At 41.2% G+C, this 22970-nt stretch overlaps 3 protein-coding genes across 6 annotated transcripts; all 3 read left to right on the top strand.

The window, feature by feature from the left end:
• The first annotated feature begins 100 nt into the window (after nucleotides 1–100).
• Nucleotides 101–1275, top strand: LOC103994530 (uncharacterized). Its single transcript, XM_009414894.3, has one exon. It carries the CDS (start codon nucleotides 196–198, stop codon nucleotides 1150–1152), a length of 957 nt encoding a protein of 318 aa, XP_009413169.3. The 5' UTR covers nucleotides 101–195; the 3' UTR covers nucleotides 1153–1275.
• Nucleotides 1276–4292: 3017 nt separating this feature from the next.
• LOC135646196 (serine/threonine-protein kinase BSK1-like) lies at nucleotides 4293–10154 on the top strand. Its single transcript, XM_065165468.1, has 9 exons — nucleotides 4293–4686; nucleotides 4826–4961; nucleotides 5730–5863; nucleotides 6414–6519; nucleotides 7279–7364; nucleotides 7911–8099; nucleotides 8992–9156; nucleotides 9275–9388; nucleotides 9575–10154. The coding sequence occupies exons 1-9, from the start codon at nucleotides 4330–4332 to the stop codon at nucleotides 9827–9829; spliced, it is 1542 nt and encodes a 513-aa protein (XP_065021540.1). The 5' UTR covers nucleotides 4293–4329; the 3' UTR covers nucleotides 9830–10154.
• Nucleotides 10155–10933: 779 nt separating this feature from the next.
• LOC103994442 (uncharacterized) lies at nucleotides 10934–21812 on the top strand. Of its 4 annotated transcripts, none has more exons than XM_009414774.3 (10): nucleotides 10934–11151; nucleotides 11407–11487; nucleotides 14558–17816; nucleotides 17899–17979; nucleotides 18751–18903; nucleotides 19065–19228; nucleotides 19347–19494; nucleotides 19652–19774; nucleotides 20089–20176; nucleotides 21373–21812. In XM_009414774.3, the coding sequence occupies exons 3-10, from the start codon at nucleotides 14793–14795 to the stop codon at nucleotides 21546–21548; spliced, it is 3957 nt and encodes a 1318-aa protein (XP_009413049.2). In that variant the 5' UTR covers nucleotides 10934–11151; nucleotides 11407–11487; nucleotides 14558–14792; the 3' UTR covers nucleotides 21549–21812. The 4 variants fall into 4 exon arrangements, with proteins under 4 accessions (XP_009413049.2, XP_065021256.1, XP_009413050.2 ...); XM_065165184.1 differs by having other exon boundaries at nucleotides 10934–11206; XM_009414775.3 differs by having other exon boundaries at nucleotides 10940–11254.
• The last annotated feature ends 1158 nt before the right edge of the window (nucleotides 21813–22970 follow it).

The raw sequence follows: 22970 nt of genomic DNA, 5'->3' as shown, positions 1-22970 counted from the left end.
GGGTAGGGCGACTGCCGCGTTCTCGTTGTGTTGTTGACCCCACAACGCGTCAACCTTGGCCGGCCAAAAGATGGGATGGAGACACCGAAGAAATGAGCTCCCACAGCCTGTGTGCATCGGCAGCTCCCACACCGACACACTCAATCTTATATACGCTTGCAGTTGCTAAACAAGAAGAAGAAGAAGAAGAAGAAGATGGTCGTAGGAAAGTTCAGGCGCTCAGAAACCTTTCCGGCCCCGAAGCCTGCAGGGGGCCGCGCCGCCGCCGCCAAGAGCTCCTTCCGCACCCGATGCATCAGTCTCCCCTCCCGCTCCCACCCCATCGCCACCCACCTCGCCGACGACCTCCATGCCATCCGGTCGTGGCCCCCTGCCCCATCTTCCTCCTCGGCTGCTGTCCACTGGCTCTCCGACGGCCTCGCCCGACTTCACCTCCTCCTTGCGGGGCTCTCCGACGTCCTCCAGCTTCCCCAGGCCCACGACCCCCTCCGATGCCGCCACCGCCGCCGCTCCCCCGCCCTAGCCGACCGCTTTCTCGACGACTTCCTCCGCCTCGCCGACGCGCACGGCTCCTTCCGTGCCGCTGCCATCGCCCTCAAGCAGCACCTCGCGGCCGCCCAGGTCGCGATCCGCCGCCGCGACGTGCAGCGCCTCCCGCCCTGCCTTCGCGCCCTGCGCCGCGCGGGAAAGGAGCTGGCCGATCTCGCGGCGGCCGTCCGCGAGATCAGGAGGAGGCCGCCGACCGCTTCTGCCGCAGGGGCAGTGACGGACGCCGAGGAGGTGGAGATCGCCAGGGTGATGTGGGAGGTCGCCGTCGCGGCTGCAGATGCCTCGAGGGTGGTGTTCCTCGGTGTGGCGCAGATGTCCATGGCCGCGGCGTCGGCGGCGGAGGCAGTGACGCGTCGGTCCGCGTGGGCCGCCGCGGTGCTGAGGTGGAGGGAGAGAGCAAGGTCGAAGTCGTCGAACAAGAAGGTTTTGCGGGAGGAGGTGATGACAGAAGAGGAGGAGCGGGAATGGCGGAGGACGGCGTTGGAGAGGCTGGGGTCGGCGGAGGACGGCATGGCGTCTTTGGAGAGCGGATGCGAGCTGGTCTTCAAGTCGCTGGTCAACCTCAGAGTCACGCTCCTCAACGTTATCACTCCCGCCACCTAAATATGTCTTTCGAATAACAAGAAATTAAAAGAAAAATCGAAATATTGGCAAACTGGAACGCATATCAAAATATTACTGTCATTATTATTTTGTAAATAAAGAAAAATCATATCAGTGGGCTGACGCATTTTTAATGCCCTCTCAAGCTTCCAATTGCATGACCGACCTCCAAAGCAAAATATTCACCTATTACATTCAAGTGGTGGTCGAGGATTCGGTCAATGGTTGAACCTTGTAAGTTTTGATTAATATAATATTTTGAAAAATATTCTATTTATATCTTATAATATTTTTTAATTTTAAATTGATTATAAAATCTCATCAAACCATGGTGCTCAATGTCGGTCATTATATTTTTTATGTTTTATCTCATAATTATCTAGAGTGTCTAAAGAACCACGTCAAGAATTTTATTTAATCGACGTTGATGCGAATAGAAACTTAAAAAGATATTGGTGTTGGACTAAAATGATGGAAGATGCAAATTGTTATTAATACATTGTTATCCATGTATTAATAATTTATTAGTGTAGATCATTTTCGCACATTAAAATTTACATATTCTTATTCGTGTCTCGACTAACAATAGTGGATTTTGTGTGCATTATAGTTAACTCGATAAGAGCCTTGACAATATACATGATTCATTCATTGTATTTGCTAAGGCATGTATTGGGTCATTTTCTGAAGTCACAGTTTTTGAGATTTATCATCACCCAATCAATCGAGTTTCCACAATATATATATATATTTCCGACAGTCTTTAAGTTTTTGGGATTTGTATCGTCACCATCCAGATGTTCTTTTTACGTCTTGGAAGAGAAAAAAAAATGTTGGCTGAGATACAATGTGAGGCAAGGTTGATAACAGGAGTAGCTGCAGTGTGGTGGTAGCAGCAGCATCAGTTTCTGCAAAGATTTATCTGTGGATTGCCACATTCTCTGACCCTTTTCTGCTGAACACCTCTACTGAAACTCTTTGTTTTGTTGATCTTGGAATGTGCAAGATTCTGAGGCTTGATAATATTCTAACGTGACTCTTCAACCAGATCTTGGAACCATTGTTGTTGAGGTTGATCCTCGGTTCCAATCTCATAAGATCAGCTCGATCACACAAAATGGCAGTCCCACCATGATCCATCATATGGCTTGTTTTCTTGTTTCCAGTAAACATAGTGCATCCCAATGAAAAGCTGGCCAACAGGCATATAATTTCCTTGGCAGCAGGAAGATGTTTTCCTTTCTTGTATTGGTGTTGTTGTAAACAACTTTAAGCCGTGGCCTCGGGGCTGTCGCGGCTTAGTTCAGGTCCGGATGATGGGGGATCTCCCTGGGACGTTTCTCGAGACTACTGAGGTGGTCGATTGCGTTGGTCCGATCAGGACGGGGTCACTGTTTCCTCCGAAAAGGGATTGGTCGCCTGGGCGTTTAGTGGGAGACCTCCGCCTTCGCACCTGCACAAAGGTCGGGTCGGGGAAGCTCGGCCCGACCCCTCCGACGATCAAGTTAGTGAGCTGTCACAGTGGTTTTTTTTATCTATCTTCGGTCCTCCCTACTCCCTCGGAGCGCGAGGGTTTTTATAGTGAGAATTACCGTTGCCTAATGTGCCTGCTCGCAGGGAGTAAGATCGTACTTCTGGTAGCGTCTGACATTGTCGTTGGCGTGACGTGAGGGATCGAATCTGAACAGGATATTAATGTGTCTTGGTAGGTGTTTCGATCCGCGTTGACCAGGTGCCTCATCAGGTCAACAGAGGCACGTCATCTGGAACAGCTGATGTCACACGAGTCTTATCGTAATTATTACCCTCATCAATTGGTAAATAGAAAGAAGAAGTAGATTTCCTTGGTGGAGAAGGAGAACAACCGGCTTCTTTTCTTCATTCCTGGAGAGACCATTGCCAACACTTCCCTTTTCCGCCATTGTTTGGGATCACTGCTACCATTATCCGACTCCCATCATTGCAGTCATATCCCAGATTCTATGGAGCACAGCATCTTTCGTTCCAAGGATGAGCTGAACAAATCCAGCTTTAACCCCTTTGTTCACTTGATTCTTCCCGAGACTTCTGCCACTGTAGCTCGATGAATCCTCCCCATGCCTACTCTACCGGTGAAGGGACTTTTTGCCGCCCCGAGAACTTGATGGTAAATGTTCCACGAGAGAAGGGAGCTTATCTACAGCAGCTGGACATGACATCAGACTGAAGAGAGAACAAAGATCAGCAAAGTGCAAGCTGCCGTCTCTCTCTCTCTCTCTCTCTCTCTCGACTCTGCCACCCTTCGTATATTTCTCTGACAGTATCACAGTAAACAGAGGATGGGGTGAGAGAATCCATGTGGGGGATTCGGAGGGTGGTCCATTAATCGCACTCGGAGTTGGGCAGCGGATGGTGACATGTAGGTGGACATCACAAGCTCAATCAATAATGCTAATCCCAAGGCCTCACCTCCCGAAGAGACTCGTGTGTGGCCTTGTGCTCCACAAAAGCTCCGACATGGCCATGACGTTCTTATTTTTCTCCGATTCGGAAATAATGTCGTCGCAAAATCTTTAGCCGTGCTGAACTGCACAGTCTGATCTCCGTCAGCATCAGCATCAGCATCACCGTGCTGTGCGAAAGGATGCAGGACTGCAGCTCCACACGCAAACGCCCGGAGCAACCGACAGCCACTCGCGCGCAGCTGCTCCCACCTTCCTCTTCCTGCCACCTCTCTGTACAGAGGAGCTACAGCCTGCAGCCCCTACCATGACGTACGGCAAATCTTATCGCAGGCACGGCCACATGGCGAAGTCAATGATTGGACACCGATGGAGGGGCATCACCGTGTTCGATGGTGAGGAAAAAGGTTTCCTTTCCTGTGCCAGCTTCCGCTCTACCTCCTCCTCCGTCTGCCTCGAGGACCAACGGACGATGCAAACGCTCCCCGGTTTGGCCGAATCACCATGTGAAAATTTTCCTGGGCGAGGTGGTTTCCCGTGATAGGTTGAACGCTTGTGGGCCCCGTAGTATGTCATCCTACATCTCTGAGAGGCCACGTCACCCGAGAACGGGTGATCCGGTCCCACCGCACGGCTCCGCATTTGTTTCCCTATAAATAGGCAGGAAAAGAGGCAGGAGGTTTTCTGCTTCCTAATTGTAGATAGAGGAGGCTGCGACTCGAGGGCAGGGCGGGAGATGGGGGCTTGTTGCTCGTCGTTGCCGCCGGGGAACCACCACCCGGAGCCGGCGGCGGACGACGAGCAGAACCATCATCACCACAATTTACGATTGAACCACCGCCGCCGACTCCGCCGCCAGCAGCGGCGCTCGTTCTCGCTCGGCGCGGGCGAGGGCGGGGAGGTGCCGGCCTTTGCCGAGTTCTCGCTCGAGGAGCTCAAGGCGGCGACGAATGGGTTCGCCGCGGAGAGCATCGTCTCCGAGAGCGGCGACAAGGCCCCGAATCTCGTCTACAAGGGCCGGCTGCAGCACCGCCGGTGGATCGCCGTCAAGAAGTTCGCCAGGACGGCCTGGCCTGATCCCAAGCAGTTCGCTGTTAGCTCTTCTCGCCCTCTCCCAGCCCCTTCTCCTAGGCTTTTGCTTCTTCGATTCATGCTTTCGTTGCTGTTTTATTTGGATTGGTTTGGTTGGGACTCTTTGTATGAAAAAAGAGGAACTTTTATTGGGCATGCAGGAGGAAGCTCGGGGAGTTGGGAAATTGAGGCACCGGAGGCTGGCGAATTTGATCGGGTACTGCTGTGATGGCGACAACAGGCTTCTTGTTGCTGAGTACATGCCCAATGACACCCTTGCCAAGCATCTGTTCCACTGTATGTCTGCTGAGACCTTTCTTATCCTCATCGATTCCACGGTTCCTGTGTGGAACGCCTGTACCTTGATTAAGAAATCACTCCTGCTGGATTTGATTAGTTAGGTAAAATGTAGACAATGAGCAAGTAGTGGAACCCTGGTTTATATAAAGAAAGGTTTAGATCCGGAGTCCCTTCTTTAATCTATACAAAGTTGCCCAAACCCTTATATGGCAGCTGATCATAATACGTGATCTGCTGTATCTGATCTTGCATTGTCGATACTACCACTTGATTGTTGTCATGGCTGGCAGCCCCTGCTTCAGCCTTCTGGAGTTTGATCTAATATTCCGTCTTGGCCATTGCTAGCACACTCCTAACTGCTAACCATCCACGGGTATAAGCTCACTGCAAGGCGATGATAAGCAGACCTTCCATCAGCAGCTGTACACTAAAGATGCTGGTCATGACCCTCATTGGAATGGGAGTCACCATCAAGGATTCGTCTTAGTGCTTTGTACTGGTTCTCATGGTGGAAAATTGTTTTTGGTCAAAGGAGGGTTTGATGTGTTCATTATTTTCCAAATACCAATGTATAAAATATTGTGAGAAGTATGGTCTTTGGTCTTAAAGACAAAGCTGTGTCGTTGTTGGATGCGGGAACTTCTTTTCATAACAGGACCATGCGAAATTTCTTTGGCTGGAATTTCCTAAAGTTCCTTCTGGCATACTTTTAGGATGCCTATGATGTTAGGAAACTTATATTTCTCAATAATTTTGCTTCAACAGGGGAAAGCCAGACTATTGAATGGCCTATGCGGCTCAAGGTTGCAATCTATATTGCAGAAGCCTTGGAATATTGTAGCAGTGAGGGATGGCCATTATATCATGATCTAAATGCATACAGAGTCCTTTTCGATGAGGTGAATGCCTGTTTTCTTTTCCTTTTTTTTTTTTTCATAATTGGTTGTTTATAAGCATTTTTGGATGTTTTTTGGATGGTAGTTTTAACTTTTAATTATCAGTGACATATATGTCTCGGATTATACATAATATGGATCAACACACTAATACTATCAATAGTTGTTTCTTTTCTGGATCATATTGTTGGGCACAGCCTGCCATATCATTTTTTATTATTCTCTGGTTATATTGGCAGTAAATGTTGTTATAGTGTTCAGTATCTTTGTATCATACTAGTTTGATAGGTTGTTGAAACTGATATAGGACTAGTATTTAAAAGCCTTGATACATAGTAATTATTTGGCATAATGGTTTAGTCATTAGTGCCACATGTTTTGTAATGTACATGGTAATTAAAAATAAGTAATAATGAAGATTAGTGTGCTGCTAGGATTTGGAAATGAAGGATCTTTCTGTGTGTTCTTTTGCATCAAGTTATCTGAGCAATTATATCTTGTCCATTTAGAAAGTTTCATTGTTGAAGGATGACTTAAGTTTGTGTTTTAGCAGGCTGGTGATCCATGTCTTTCTTGTTTTGGTCTCATGAAAAACAGCCGGGATGGAAAAAGTTATAGCACAAACCTAGCTTACACACCACCGGAGTATTTGAGAAATGGTATTCACTTTTGTGTTTGAAGGGAGTTATTTTTTTCTTTCTGAGTTTTGGGTGTTCGGTGTATTGCTTCAATTGATGTATATAAATTTGTTACTGGTGGGAAGATCTCGCTGCAGTTACGTTTGCTGGCTTGCTGCTTCCTATAGCTTTTGCCCCCATTACTGTTGCAAAAGTTGGCATCTATGAACCACCAATCAATGTGTCGTCCAGCAATGCAATTTAAAGAGTGAGAAGATAAGAAACAATTGGACTGCTATACTAATGGGTGAACTGTAAAATAACCAGAAAGTTATGTATCTATTCATGAGTTAGTTAACATATTCATATTTCTGCATGATCTTGACTCATCTTACAACAGTTAAGACGCCTAGGAACTTTAATAGTAACCTTAGCTCCTTATTCATGTGCCTTTATGATCTTGTAGTAATCTGGTTTCAGATACTGACAATCTAATGAGATTAACCAAATCAATTATAAGATATATGCGAACTTAGCTATATTGCTAGGAATGCTGATAAAATCCTAAATCTTGACTTTCTTTGTTTAGTGAGTTCTGAAGAATCAAACTTGTATAAATTAGTAGTTTTAATGGTACATGCATCCTACATGTGATTCTTATTAAAGCAAACAAACTATATCTAATAAGTCTCAATTGTAGTGGTTAATTCTGTCAGAAAAGAAGTTTTCTGATTTTTTTGTTTTAATTTAGAAATTTTACATTCAAATTACAATTTAGTTAATACAGGCCTTTTCTCACAGGGAGGGTCATGCCAGAAAGCATGATATTTAGCTTTGGTACTATCCTCTTAGATCTTCTCAGTGGAAAACACATTCCACCAAGTCATGTAAGTACTTTACCCTTAATATACACATCACACAACATAAATGTTTCTCCTAACTGACTCCTCTGTATATACTTTTTGAATTTATTGCATCATTGGGTTGGCCTTCTTTTCTTGTAAATGTTTCTTAACTCTTTGAAGCTATTTACTTCTCAAGCTGCAACATTTTGCTTTGTAATTTAACACATTTCATCTTTTGTGGTGATAGATGGGGTAATTGCATTAAATGATTATGCAAATAACTTTAAGATAAGAACCTAGATTTAAATGATATGATAATTTTTGTAAAGTTCTATCAAGGTCAGTTATAATCAGCAATAGGTTCCACCATGTGATGCAATCATCCTAAAGAGAATGATGAGGATGTTACTTACGAGTATTGGACAAGTTCATGGAATTGAAGATTCTTATAAGTTGATCCAGGTCTAACTAGCATGCCTTTGAGACAGAAGTTTAACGTATATGGGAAGATGTCATTCTCTAGCATGAGGAATGGATCAACATGTTGTGTTAGCTTCTGATAATTTGTTGATAATTTCTTTCTCGCAGGCACTTGACATGATAAGAGTGAGAAATAGCTTAGCGTTGATGGATTCACATTTGGAGGGAAATTTCTCAAAAGAAGAGGCAACTGCACTTGTTGACCTTGCTTGTCAGTGCTTACAATATGAACCTAGGGATCGGCCCAACAGAAAGCAACTGGTTTCAACACTTGCACCTTTGCAAAGCAAATCAGAGGTAATGCCATATTTGGCTTTTCGTTGCCGCTCTGTATGAGTTACCTTGACTTGCTTTTTGGTATATCTAATAACAAAATCAAAACAAGCAGGATTGCGATAGCATGATAATGATATATACAACATTCAATCAAAGGAGTAAATCAGTAACTGTTAAGATATTTTTTAGTCAAAAATATAAGTTAAATCTAGCATGCTTAGTAGCATGATAGTTCTGGTAGCAGGATAGATCACCCATCCTACCTTTCTTATCAATATCAATACCATTATGAGTCAGGTACTCTTCTTATTTTATGAAACAAAATAGAACAACTCATTAGTCTCATTTTATGATACTTAGCATCCAAGAGAAACTTCTGTAGTTGGTCAAGCATAGATCTGGCTACCAAATTTTCATGCTAACTATAACTACAATCTCACTGTAGTGATGCTTAAAGAATTCCTTAAAAAAATATTGTCCTCCACCTGTCCACCAACTATTTGTGCATTGGCAGAGTATTACACTGTTTCTAATATGTTAGAGTTCACAAATGATAAGCATGCAATATTCTACATGATGGACATGTATATCTGTGTCTAACAGATACAGGATATCAAGAATCTGAAATCAAGTCACCTGTAGAGGGGCTCAATCATGAACTCTTACTATTTTTGAATATATTAGAAGTGTTTTCTGGATGTCCTCCATATCAAATGTTGTTCAGGAGCATTGTATAGTTCTTTAAATCTTTGAAATGTTCTTCAAAAGCTGTTATTTTGACTTTTATTAAAATCTGTGTCCTAGTGTATAAACCAACAGTTTGACTTGCATTCCCATGAATGTGCGGACGGTAGTTTTGCTTTTTATGTGCAGCTTTTGCACAATGCTCCCATAGAAATGCTTTGATGCACAGATGCCGTCTTATGTTATGCTGGGGATTCAAAAGCATGAGGAAGCCCCTGCCACACCACAGCACCCACTTTCCCCAATGGGTGAAGCTTGCTCTAGAATAGACCTTTCTGCCATCCATCAGATTTTAGTAACCACACATTACAGAGATGACGAAGGAACTAATGAGGTATGTATGACACTTTGGACTAGATATGACTTCTGACTTGAGTTGGTTCATTTTTTATTGCATAGTCTGCCTCAATATCAGAAATGTACATTATATTTTCTCTTTTTCTCCACACTAGCTATCGTTCCAAGAGTGGACACCGCAGATGAAGGACATACTGGAGGTCAGAAAGAAGGGTGACTTCACCTTCCGCTGTAAAGATTTTAAGGCAGCAATTGACTGTTACTCTCAGGTACTATGTGCTGCTGTGCTGTGTGTCTTTTGTAGATTAGTTGGTGATGATGTTGTTTCCTAGAAGTTCCTTAGCCTTTGATTACCAATTCCTTTGCTCCTCTTCCAAATGATTTGCCCAGTGTCTCAGTAGCATTTAGCTGTAATTGTATTAAGATGTTGTTCCTTGCCTACTTTTCTTGTGCAGTTCATAGATGCAGGAACAATTGTCTCACCTACAGTATATGCGAGACGAAGCCTGGGCCATCTGATGTGTGATCAGCCTGATGCTGCGCTGCGGGACGCGATGCAAGCACAGTGTATCTACCCTGATTGGCCCATAGCATTCTACATGCAAGCAGTTGCCCTAGCCAAGTTGAACATGCAAAGTGACGCCATGGACATGTTGCATGAAGCCACCAGTCTTGAGGAGAAGATGCAAAAGGATGGGAAAGCTGCCTAGAGCAGTCCATCTGATCATCACCTCTCTTCAATGCCATCATTTTGTCGACGAGAATTGTTGCGTAGACTCTGTGATTATTGTGTCGTTCGAGGAAAATGTATTATAGCAAAAATTTGCTATGATCACGTCGGTACATTTGTCTATATCTTTTTTGGCCCAATGCACATGAACATGCAATCGAAGTGGACTTGTTTCTTTCAGAAAATTTTGTTTGCTTTCTGATGGTAAAATCAAAATTTTTTTTACCTTGTAGTAAACAACAATATACAGAATGACAAAGTACACTTCCAGCCAATGAGAGGCATTCCTCATTTGTGTTTGTTTATATGTATGTATATATGTTCATAAGCATACGTGGTGTCAGCTTTTAGCCATGAACGCCTATCTTCTCCATGTTGATTGGATCTAATGATCGAGACGATATCCTACAGTTTCTTAAGTTCTTCAGCTCAAACTCATGCTCTTAGTATTCCTTTGTTTAAACTCTTTATTTCCAGCAATCTTCCTCCATTTTGCACTCTCTAGTCTACACATGCGTTGATTGATGGAGCAGATCTGATAAACTCATTAAACTTCCACTTCTTTCTTGAATAAACTGAACATTCCAGGGATCAATTCCCTCTTGATTGGTTCCCTTTTCTTTTTTGACAACCGGTACTCGCCTCGTCCGCCTTCCCACCTGTGCGATGATTGTCTCGGACAAGGCCGAAATGTGTAGGCTTCCCTGATCCCCTGCTTTCTTAACCGTGCGATGATTGGATCTGCGACGTGATATCGTGTGGGCCTCGCACATGGGGCCAACCTCTGCCTTTTCGGGGGTGACCAAGGAAGTAAAGTTGCCACGCGGGTATTTTGTTCGTTTCCGGGATTTCCATCGACCGTACATACCTGGAAAAGTGGTTCCCATATCAAAAAAGGTTTAAAGAACCCTTCGACCCGGTCCATCACCTGTGATAAACCGGCTCGCCTTCAAACACGAAACTTGACAATCGTCGCATGCGACGACGCGGTTCGGCAGTCGATTGATTCGAGCCGACCGAGGAAACAAATCGACCGTCACCGACTCGGTCGTCCCCCAGTCAGCGGTTTTTAAATAGGAGATGCTTTGATGATATTTTTGGCCCTCGCGATAGGGCGTTTGTCCGAAGGGACTGCGGCCATCTCTTCCAGTCCACCCCGCTTGCTTGGGGACGAAGTGAGACGAGAGGGAGGGAGGTAGCACGCCATACGAGACCCCGTAGCACCCAATTGGATCGTTCTTTGCCGATCCCTCTTCCGTGCGGTTCGTCCTTCCGTCGGTCGTCTCTTGTCAACGGTTCGAGGTGCGGATCTTGAATCCTCCGACTGCAGAGCCCGATCGCACTAGCCCCCTTTTCGGTCCGTGTCTTGTTGATTGATATTAGTTTTCCAGCTTCGCTTGTTGAGGTTGGATGTCTTTAGGGTTCAATTCGATCTCTTGTGCCCTCAGATTATCAAGATTCGAGATTTCTTGAACTTGAGGTCTTCTTGGGTTTGATTTGGGTCGCGAGTTTAGGGTTATTATCTTCTTGTTTGTAAGTGTTGATTCTTTTTTGCAGGCTATCGTAATAACACTGGAGGTCTTCTATTTTGAAGTTAGAATGAGTTACCGGTGGAGATTTCCCGACTTCGATTTCCAGGTGGAGATTCAAATTCCGCAAATCCTTGACCTCGTGCATGCATGAATCTCGTTAAGATCAATTGTTTTGCTCGGTTGGCAGATAATTTTGATTGTTTCTCATGCAATTTGTACTCTTGCCCTAGATATCTTTTTCTGTTTTTAGTTTTTTTAATCATGGTATTAGTACCACCGGTTAAACTATATCACTTGTCTTAATCCTAATGATTTTCAGTGGATGATAACATAGATGGATTAAACTCATAAGTTTTGCGTGTGGCTTCAGTCTATAGTTGGCGTGAACAGGAAGAGGTATCAACTTCTTGCTGGACATATAATAGTGTTAGATTGTGCTTGCATCAATGTGATCAAATAGGAAGGAGTCCTCATTGGTTTAGATGTGGTGCTACACATCAGTGAATCATGAATTATGCCAAGAATTTCTGATACAGCATGGCCCATTCTTTTAAGTCAGAGCTGGTATATCAAATGAATATGGGATACTGTGATGAGCAAGAATTTAGATCTCGTTATGATATGAGTTTCGGCAACTAATTAGACCTGTACAGCTGGTACATAGATCCTTAACTCCAAGCATCCCCAGAAAAGATAATAAGAAGAAAACTGACCAGTGCTGACCCATATGGTCTGGAAACAATCCATGGTAGGACCTAACTGAAATTTGATTCTTTGGTGATGAGTATGTCTATTACAAAGGAGCTTATCAAAGGTTTGCTTCAATCTTATTGGTCTAATACATAATAGTGAGATACATTAGTTACAAGAAATAACCACTTATGGTGAAAATTGTTTTAGTTGGGATAACTTCTGTACTTTTGAATTTTGATGAACAACAACTTGATAAGTCATTCATCCAAAAGAAGGCTGCAACAAAAAGGAGATATGAACTTTGATTGAGCCTTTCGAAACCATACGTTTCAAGTGGAAAAATAGAAAAAATTTAGCACAGTGTCTCTCAAAACAAATATAACTGATTAGAATATACTGTAATCTCCCAATTATTTGGGGTTGGCTATATGGATGTTCACATCATCTCCACTTATTAATGTTAATATATAATATTATTTCAGAAGATGAACATCTAGATATGGCCTAGACAGTTCAAATATGGACATGTAAACACCTTTGGAATTTTTCCTAATGCAGATACGTTCTGTATATGGATGTGACATATTTTGTGAATGATTCTTCTGCTTCCGATATGATGTATGATATAGAACCATTAGTAGTATATATAGATGTATAAATATTTCTTTGTCATGTTCATGGCATGTTGTCCCCTAATATTCTAGGATGTGTTGTGTTCGTGTTCCTGTACATCGTCAGTCTAGTGTTTGTGTTTATAGATTATCTAGTTACACCACCTAGTACATCTTGCTTTTGTTTCCTTGTGTTGCAACGTGGATTGGGTCGACCATGGTGTTCATCTTGTCGAAAACATAATCTCTGACCTCATGCATTATGTGTCCGGTTGACTTAACTTTTCTAACCCTATTAATTTAACAGATTGGGTTGGTTGGATCAGGTTGGATCTGTCTGCACCTTTGAAGTTTGTGCCTAACTTAGTTACCAGGAGCAGTTGGTAGTGATGTGAAGTGGGAAATCAGTTCGTTATAAATGTTCTGGGTTAAAACTTAAGACTGGCGTATAGCTGAATAGGATTGATGGAAAATAGAAAAAAACACATTAGAAATTTGGTTTGGTTAAATGAGTTAATCGTGTCGGTTGGTCTGCTAGTCTGATTATTTTATGGGTAATTTGAATCTTTTATGGCATGTACCCTATTTGTCCAATCCGAAACCTGTGGCATAGTTGAGTGTCTTAGGCTGTTCATGACTGATTGGCATGTGCAGCATGCCATGCCTGTGGCTTCCATATGCCCACAATTAAAATGTGGCACCGGCTTGGCACATTCCTGAGCTCATCGCCTCTCACCAAAGCCTACACAACTGACAGGGTAGCACAGCCTTTGCAGACAGCATGATCAGATGCTGTAGATGTTCTTCAATTGGACCAACCCATCTTTGGAATCTAAGGGTATTGCTAGTTGTTGATCTTTCAGATGCAGGACAATATCAACTTGGGTCATGGAGATTCAATCTGGCTTCAGTGGTAGGATATTCTAAATATAGTTACCACTTTTTGGTCTAGTTGTTGATCTTTCAGATGCAGGACAATATCAGCTTGGGTCATGGAGATTCAATCTGCCTTCAGTGGTAGGCTATTCTAAATATAGTTACCACTTTTTGGTGTAATCATTCACAGATTTCTCTCTTGCTTTTTCATTAGTTGTACTAGACTTTCATTAGCTTACTATTCCCAGAGAATACTTGAATTATTTAACTACACTTGTCATGATGGGAAAGATTCTTCTTTCTTTTTCTTCTTTCTCCAAATAGTTTAATTTTAATGGAGTAGAAGATCAAAGCATGATTAAAAGGAAACTGAATGAAACAATAAAATACTTACAATTTATGTTGTGTATGATTATAAACTGGTAGAGGCTTGTAGGGAAAAGAGAATAATATTGGACTAGTTCAAAATGGTTGGCACCGTTATATATCTAAATAGTTTATACATTGGGATACATTTGTCCTGTAGCTAGAACTAGATTTACAATCAAATCTTATTATTATTTAATAAAATGGATGGACCACTTCAGGTTCACCTTGATGAGTTCTTAATTTTCTTGGATGATCTGTAGATGGCCTTTGTCGATAATTATCTAGTCCGACCAATACAAGTCGATACTGATCCCAGATCTTTTTGCTGATCTTGAACCTGAGCCATCCCTACAAAAAATTGATTGAGAATGGATATCCTTTTATGCTATTAGTTTGTGAATGAAATCATTCGTATGACCAATTTGTATCATACTCTTTGATTTTTTCACTAGCAAAGAATGATAATTTTACCTGTGCTAATCTCTCAAATTTAGCAAATGTGTTAACATATGATGTGATAGGGGCCCCTTTTTTTTTTCCTGAATATACTGAATTTCAATGTCCATTTCTTGTTAACTGGTCACTTGATGTACTATGTGGCTGTCTAATTTGCTCTCTTATTTATAGGGTCTTTTTTCTTAGAGGTGAGGAGCAACCTGCAAAAGATTAATTCTTATGATCCCTGTATATTAAGGAATTTTTATCTTGGTCGAAAATGGCAGCATGTCCTGCTTCTAAGTTAACCATCTTCCATGGCAGTCTAGTCATGGGGATTCTTCCCTTCCAGTTTTAGGTAAATGGAGTAAGATAAAAGCAAGCTGGTAAAGTGATTGGATAAGTGCTGAATGTTTCAGTATATTCAATGGATGCTAGGAAAGGAGTTGGCTCAGCAAGCCAAAGACCTAAACAGTATCCACCAAACTCTACTGATGCTAATGTTAGACCATCAGAGGTTAGTGTATCAAGTGTTGCAAGGCCTGTTCTGAATTACTCAATTCAGACCGGTGAGGAGTTTGCTCTTGAATTTATGAGAGAACGGGCAATGTCCAAGAAGCCTGCTGTCCAGAATGCACCTGAGGATCAAAGTATAACCACTAGTTACATGGACATGAAGGGTGTGCTGAGTATACCACACATGGGGTCTGAAAGTGCTTCAGATCTTTCAGCGCTTGTTGCCGGAGATAATCGTCGTTTGAAGGAGACTGAGAAGAACAACTTCTCTGAAACTGAACATAAAGGTCATTATGCATCATCAAGGTCAATGCCACGAGTATCATCTAGTGAGGGTAGCAGTCGAACAGTTCCTCATGGGTATACTTCTTCAGAAGCTTCTGATATCTTATTGAAAAGATTGAAATTTCTTTGCAGTTTTGGTGGTAAGATTTTACCTCGACCTAGTGATGGAAAACTGAGATATGTGGGAGGTGATACACGTATTATACGAGTAAGCAGGGATATTTCATGGGCGGAACTAATGCAAAAGACAATGGCAATATATGGTCGACCTCATACTGTCAAGTATCAACTGCCTGGGGAGGATTTGGATGCCTTGATATCAGTTTCTTGTGACGAAGATCTACAGAATATGATGGAAGAGTACAGTATTCTTGAAGGTGGTGAGGGATCACAGAAACTCAGGGTGTTTCTATTTACTTCAGATGATTCTGATGATGTGCACTTCAGCTTTGGCAGTATGGAGGGTGACTCAGAGATCCAGTATGTTGTTGCGGTCAATGGCATGGATTTAGGATCTGGAAAAGCATCATATGGGCATGGATTGCCAAGCACATCGACTAGTGACTTGGATCAGTTACTTAATCTCAATATTGAGCCTGAAAGGGCTCGTGCTTACACAATTGCGACTCAGTCAGCTGGGTTTGCTGCTGATCCTGTAGCATCTCCTGCTACATTAACTCCAGCATTGCAGGCAAGCTCATCCACTGACTATGGTAGCTATTCACAGGGTTTTGAGGACCACAGATATCATTATGTTGAAGGTGAACACTATGCTTACAGTCCCATCAATCCTCCAGACAGGTATCCATATTCAAATAGCAGAATCTCCATTCCTCTACCTGCACCATCTGATTATCAATATAGCTCCAATTATACAGCGACTAGTACTTCTACTCAGCCAGGCCAACAAATCCTTTATCAAGCCGTACCACAAGTTCCACACAGTGGTATAAGTCCATTTGATAAAGAGACTGTAAAGAAGGATGCAAAAGTGGCAGTTGATGGTTCCTCTCACAGAAAAACTGAAAATGAGCATCCTTGTCCCCACAAGAATGAACCTATTTCGACCATACAGCAGCATGATATTACAGTTTCAAGCTATATGCATGCAGAAAGTATGGGCGTTGTTGCTGCACCGGAGAATTCAACGTCTCTGCCACCTTCAAAAAGTAAAGGGAAACAGCTGGAGCCTGGACTTGGTTCATCAACCAATGCTGCAAATGTTGCACATGGATCTGACCTTAATGAACATGACCAATACTCCTCTAATGGAGCTTTGATGTCTGGTTCTATTGATGATGAAGCCAATGTCACCGATGTGAGCTGCAGTAATCCACCTTCACGCCCTTCCCGAGGTTACCAGTCTGAGAGGCTTCCTCGGGAGCAAGCAGAATTCCTAAATCGACTATCTAAATCTGATGATTCCATTGGTTCTCAATATCTGATAAATCAGGCATGCCTGATTGCAGCTCAAGAATCCATCCCAGAAGTAACTGACACCGTACTTGAGGGAGATCTGGGCTCACAGACTGATAAGTTTTTATCATCTGCAAAGCCACCACGCCCTAGCAATGCAACTACTGAACATAAATATAAGAAAGAAGGAAATACAATCACTCAAGCTAATAAATTTGAACCTGTCTCCACTGCACAAGGGTCAGAAAGTGCAAAGTTTTCTCAACCTTTGATTCCTTTGACCAATCATAATATGCATGATCTAAATGAAGGTGCTGTAAGTTCAGTTGTTCAGGCAGGGCTTGGTCAAATTGATGCTATCACTGATGAAAAAAGTTATAAACAAGGGGGGAAGATCCAGAAGACTGAGTTTCAACATGCACCTTTAAAGTCTGCATATGATAAACCTACTATCACTGAAGGCATTGAAAAGGTTACAACTGTTGCTGAAACAGACATGGTCAGAATCAATATCAAAGAAGCACATGCAGACGGAGCTTCTGTTAAGCCACAAGAACATCCTTCCACTGTTCCTGACATTCCATGGGAGGGAATACCTAACAATGATACATATAATACCAATGTTGAGCATGCCCCAGCATTCAATTGGGTGGAAAGTACTGTTGGAGCCATCTCTCAGGACTCTTCTGCTCCCTCCTCAGAACGGAGAGATATTCTTATTGATATTAATGATCGGTTCCCTCCTAACCTGCTCTCTGATATCTTCAATAAGGCCAGGATTGATGAGGATTTGTCAAATAGAAAGCCCCTGCGCAATGATGATACTGGACTCAGTCTGAACATGCAAAACCATGAGCCTAAGCGTTGGTCTTTCTTCAGAAAACTGGCCCAGGATGAGTTTAAACAAAAAGATTTTTCTCTTATGGATCAAGATCCTATTAATTACACATCTTTGCTTCCTAAAGTGGAAGAAGGGGTTTCTAACCCAGACCAGTGTGCACAATTGGAAGACGAGAGAGTAGGTTTTTGTCGAATTGATCCCCAAATTAATTTTAATGAGGGAATGCAGGAATCATCTGATACCATTGTAGAGGATCCCAACATTTTGGACCCAGGTTATATTCCATCACAGGCATCTCATCCACTTGGAATGGACAAGGGGGAAGGTTTGCAGGTAGAGAATCCTTTTACAAGGTTAGGAGAGACTTTTAGAACACATATTTCGGAGAATGAGGTATTTTTTTCTGTTGAATAATATTTTTTATTTCATTTACTAAAATCACTACTAAGTGGTAAATCTTTCTTTTTGACACTAGGAATTGAAATTTGATGGTGGGGAAGTTGCTGAGTCAGTCTTAGACACTTCTGTGTATGATTTTGATCTTAATAATCTGCAGGTACGATGCTTGTCTTGCCATTAATTTGTGAAAACTACAGACTACTTATTCCTTGTAACTTTGGTGCCATTGTTAGTAGCCTGAATGACCAAGGCTCAAATCATCATCAATATGGTCTCTGCATGAGGGGTTAAGTCTGTTTATATGGACCCATCTGGACCTGTATCGGTGGAAGTCTCATGCAGTATACCACCAGTTGACAACTTATTTATTCCTAATAAATTTGAATAAGCAAACAAAAGCATTTTGGTTATTTTTTATTTTTCAAAGGGGATCGGTGTTCGTATGTTATCTTTGATTGTTGAAAGGGGTTCCTAGTTCACTACTGCAATGACAACCTTCAACAACAAGAATGGGAGCATTGAAGTTTAGTTTCCAAGTGAAGTGTCGAAAGAATTTTTGGAGAGCTTCTTCTACCCGTTTTTATTGGGTCTCGTCCACTGTTATACTTTAGCAAAAAATTGCATTCTTCGAATACTGTCTGAAGTTGAAATCTTCAAGTGAGTTCAACTTCCCAATGTACATTTGGCAATTACAGAAGGTTGTAGTTAGTTACAAGTGGGAGCCGGTTTCTGGTTAAAGACAAAGCAACCATATTCTGATTACACACAGTGCAAACTGAAACACTAAATGACTAGTATAGAGAAGCAAGACAAAAAGTTTGTTTGATTGTCTCATCTCATTTTGTTAGGACCTCCATTTGTTGCATCGTCTTTTTATTTTGGTACTATTATTTTAGTACATGCATTTCTAAAAGTTGCATGTTATCAGCTAATAAAAAACGAGGATCTTGAAGAGTTACGTGAACTGGGTTCTGGCACTTTTGGCACTGTATATCATGGAAAATGGAGGGGCACTGATGTGGCTATAAAGAGAATAAAGAAGAGCTGCTTTACTGGGCGATCATCTGAGCAGGAGAGACTGGTACAGTGTCCAAGTTGTCCCACAGTTCTGTCTATAATATCTAACAAGAGTGAATAATCTACTAACTGTACTGTGTCTAAACAATAAAGTAGGAGCTAAGAAAAGGTTAAAAATTCAAGAGGTAGAAATCTTTGGTAAAAATAACAAGTGACTGCTTGCAGACCATGGAGTTTTGGCGGGAGGCTGAAATTCTTTCCCAACTTCATCATCCCAATGTGGTGGCCTTTTATGGGGTTGTAAAGGATGGACCAGGGGGAACCATGGCAACAGTAGCAGAATTCATGGTTAATGGTTCTCTTCGGCATGTTTTGTTACGCAAGGACAAGTAAACTCTTTTTTTCTTCCTTATTGATGGATTATTCTTTTTATTGTATAAACTTATTGTTATCTTCTTGTTATTGTATGACTTATCAATATCTTCTTTTTATTGTATAACCTAACAGGTATCTCGATCGTCGTAAAAAACTTATCATTGCCATGGACGCTGCTTTTGGGATGGAATATTTGCACTCTAAAAACATCGTACATTTTGATCTGAAATGTGATAACTTGCTTGTAAATCTTAAAGATCAATCACGTCCCATCTGTAAGGTATGCTCTTTAAAGCTCAATTATGTCGACCACTTCATTGGTAATTTTTTCTCCATTCCTTGGGATGTAAAAACTTTGACCTTGCATGGACATCATAAATGTCATGACATCAATCATTCCTACCAAGCTGGCTAACTTTACTGAGGATATTCTCCAGGTCGGTGATTTTGGTTTGTCAAAAATTAAACGCAATACTCTAGTTTCTGGTGGTGTCAGAGGCACGTTACCTTGGATGGCTCCAGAGTTATTAAATGGAAGTAGCAACAAGGTGTCTGAGAAGGTACCAGTGTTTTCTGTTTCCTTATTTTGTTTCTTGTTTTGCTAGACGTTGCTAAGTAGGATAAGTGCTGGTCTTCCACATTTAGATTACTTGGAGATGAGCCTAGCAAAACCTCTATTGTCATTGTTCCATCATCTAAGTTCTCAGAGGATTTGAAGCCTGTGTTTCTTGTTCCATTATCTAGGCTCATAGGAATTATTCTCTCCCTGTAAATCGGTCAATTAAATCAAAAAATTTTCATAGTACTTAATGATACTTTCTTACATTGCATACTAGGTATTTATCTACCCTATCACCTTTTGTGATGACTGCAGGTAGATGTGTTCTCTTTTGGTATTGTTATGTGGGAAATCCTCACGGGAGAAGAGCCTTATGCCAATATGCATTATGGTGCAATTATAGGTATGCTTCAAACTCTTCAGGAGTATATTTAATACTTGTTGGGTGGTTCCAGGATATAATATCTTGTCATGATACTTTTCTTTTAAAAAGTTGTCTCCTTTTTGACTTTAATGTTTGGAAGCAAATGCCGACTACTGCAAAGCACTTTCTAGAACTAATTTATAGTTGAACTCCACATTCAAGTTGTCTTATTAATTACCGCAATGTTGTTCGATCAAATATAGGTTTGAAGTAGTAGATATTTTTTTGGTCTAGTATAGACTTTGGAGCATATTCAATTGATTTTCAATAATGTTTCTGTTGCTGGGTTGACCATACGACCACTAAGTTCTTCTAGTTTAGACACATTACAATTATTATATAGATCAGTAGTTTGTTAAGTTTTGGTGAACTAGAAGTTTAGTTAATGCTGACCAACTATACATAAATGTGTCATCAGAAAATCTCAACTTCAGTGAAAGGCACCTATTTTACTTGGAGAGGAGAGAGTGAATCTGATTGCCTTAACAGTTGGATTAGCCTGTTCATTCTGGGTATTAATGATCTGAGTTATGGAATCAATGCAAGCAGGGGGAAGGCAGCTTAGGTAATTTACCGTCCTTGAGCAATGCTGCATATAAATCAGGAGCCTTACATTAAGCAGGCCTTCTTTTTATCTATTTCTTAAGAGTTGCAAAAGGACATTGAAATGGGAAAAATGCCTTGATGGCCTTTATGTAAGAAAGTGTCTGTTATCAGCAGTCTTTTGAGGCACAATTTTTCAAGTATCACTTTTGTGCTTTGATATTACTGCAGATATCTGTGCCACATGATAAATCTTTTTTATTCTGGTTTTGCCGAAACTGTGTCTACGTACATTAGATTATAGTAGTAAAATTTACCACGCACAAACATGGGCAGCTGGCTGAACTTGATTATGTTTGCTAATGCAAAGCGAGCACAAGTGACTACATTGCTCTGAACAAAATGATGAAAAGTATTTGTTTATTAGCTCCATTGTGAAAATACATGTGCTGACAAACTGATTTCCATATGTGCACTGGTGATGAGATGCAAGGATACAACTAGGGTTTGTCTGCTGCTACCTTAGTGTTCAATCTTCTGCTAGAAATTTCCTTTCTCGTTGTCCTTTTGTTTGCACTACCTTACACTAGCCATCTGCATCTTTCTTGACAAATTTGTAAAACCCAATGCAGGAGGTATTGTGAATAATACATTGAGGCCTCCGGTACCAGCTACGTGCGACCCGGAATGGAGAAAGCTTATGGAGCAGTGCTGGGCCCCTGATCCACTGCAAAGGCCATCCTTCGCCCAAATAGCTGCTTGTTTGCGAGGTATGTCTGTTGCCAGTCAGGTGAAACCAGGCAAATAAACTAGTTGTCCACTTCTAGTATACTACCACTCGTGCTGAATTATTGTGAGCCTATTCCTTTCTATTGTATGTTCAGTGGAATATATGTGTACTGTTGTTTGAGCGTATGCCTAAACTTGTTAGATTGGTGCTTTGCTTTTCTTTCTTTCTTTCTTTCTTTCTTTCTTTCTTTCTATATATATATATTGTATGTTCTGCACCATAGAGGATCATGTTATGTGTTTACAACTTGTATTTACTCAAAGAAGTTGGATTTATGAGCTACCTCATCTGTGAACTTTCTGTTTGTTTGCCGCAGAGCTCCGATGGAGAGCTTATATATGCCAGTTTTTTAGAAATATTTTACCAGGGAAAATAATGACGAGAGTAGAATCGAAATAGTTTCTGTTCCAAACATTGAGAGTGACGATAACATGGAAGACATGTTGATTTTCTCATCCCATCATATTGATGAATAAGTGTGTGACATTTTCATTAACATGAACGTATAAAGTTGTTATCATGGTAATGCTTGTTGTGAGGACAGAATGCGATGACAATAATGTGATTTCTTTGATCTCAAAGCTGTGTCCAATTGACATCAGAATGAATGATTACCGCATCAAGTTTGCATATACCGAGTGAGGAGAACATATTGATTGTAACGCCCGCCCTCGGTTCAGTGTCATATCTGCGGCGGAAGAAATTTTGAATTTGTTCATAAGCGCTCGATGGGTGGGCGTCACAATCAACAGCAACTATTTCGATTCTACTCTGGTCATTATCATCAGAGTACTTTAGATCACATGGTTTTAGACAGTTAGTCTATCACCCATAACATAATAGCAATATTAACGTCATACTATTATTCTCTTCAATCATACAAACTCTGTCGTCCATATATACGTATATATCAATATGGATTAGCCTAAGAGGCCTATACCTAAGCTCCTTCTGAAAAAAAAAAATTTTCGGGTTGTTTGTCAAAATATATACATCACAAAATTGATTTGAAGAGTTGATATTATAAATATAAAAATCATAATATGTTACTATTATGTGAAAAAAATTTAATATCAAAAATTAAAATCAAATAACAATAGATCAAAATGTACGATTTGTATTCTTTTTATGTTATTCAGAAAGTTTTTATTTGATTTGCAAGCACACTGTTATCGAATCTGAAAGTTACGATGATGTCGATCTGCAAAAAAAAACTAGACTTGTCTTCTCCTCTCTTCCTATCATTTATTAAACTATAATAAAAAATAGATTAGGGATCGAGGGGAGATGAGAGAAGATCTATAATCTCCCAATAATTGATTTTTTTTCGTCTCTATGAGGTCTTGTCTTTTTACATATAAAAGCGAAGGGTTTAGAATGGTAATTAGAGAAATCTCTCATATCAAAGTTATTTCCTAAGAAATTTTATCAAAATTAATT

Source organism: Musa acuminata, chromosome BXJ3-8 (assembly GCF_036884655.1).
Source record: "Musa acuminata AAA Group cultivar baxijiao chromosome BXJ3-8, Cavendish_Baxijiao_AAA, whole genome shotgun sequence".
Lineage (NCBI taxonomy): Eukaryota > Viridiplantae > Streptophyta > Magnoliopsida > Zingiberales > Musaceae > Musa > Musa acuminata.
Note: the sequence above shows the minus strand (reverse complement) of the source record. Positions and strands in the feature narration are given on the sequence as shown.

Bases quoted from the DNA above. Each gene is read 5' to 3' on its own strand.
- LOC103994530 (XM_009414894.3), top strand. From the start codon at position 196: ATGGTCGTAGGAAAGTTCAGGCGCTCAGAAACCTTTCCGGCCCCGAAG.
- LOC135646196 (XM_065165468.1), top strand. From the start codon at position 4,330: ATGGGGGCTTGTTGCTCGTCGTTGCCGCCGGGGAACCACCACCCGGAG. The intron at 4,687-4,825 runs GTTAGCTCTTCT...TTGGGCATGCAG, and splicing joins CTGATCCCAAGCAGTTCGCT to GAGGAAGCTCGGGGAGTTGG. The intron at 9,389-9,574 runs GTACTATGTGCT...TTTCTTGTGCAG, and splicing joins CAATTGACTGTTACTCTCAG to TTCATAGATGCAGGAACAAT.
- LOC103994442 (XM_009414774.3), top strand. From the start codon at position 14,793: ATGGATGCTAGGAAAGGAGTTGGCTCAGCAAGCCAAAGACCTAAACAG. The intron at 17,980-18,750 runs GTACGATGCTTG...GCATGTTATCAG, and splicing joins TTGATCTTAATAATCTGCAG to CTAATAAAAAACGAGGATCT. The intron at 19,495-19,651 runs GTATGCTCTTTA...GATATTCTCCAG, and splicing joins AATCACGTCCCATCTGTAAG to GTCGGTGATTTTGGTTTGTC.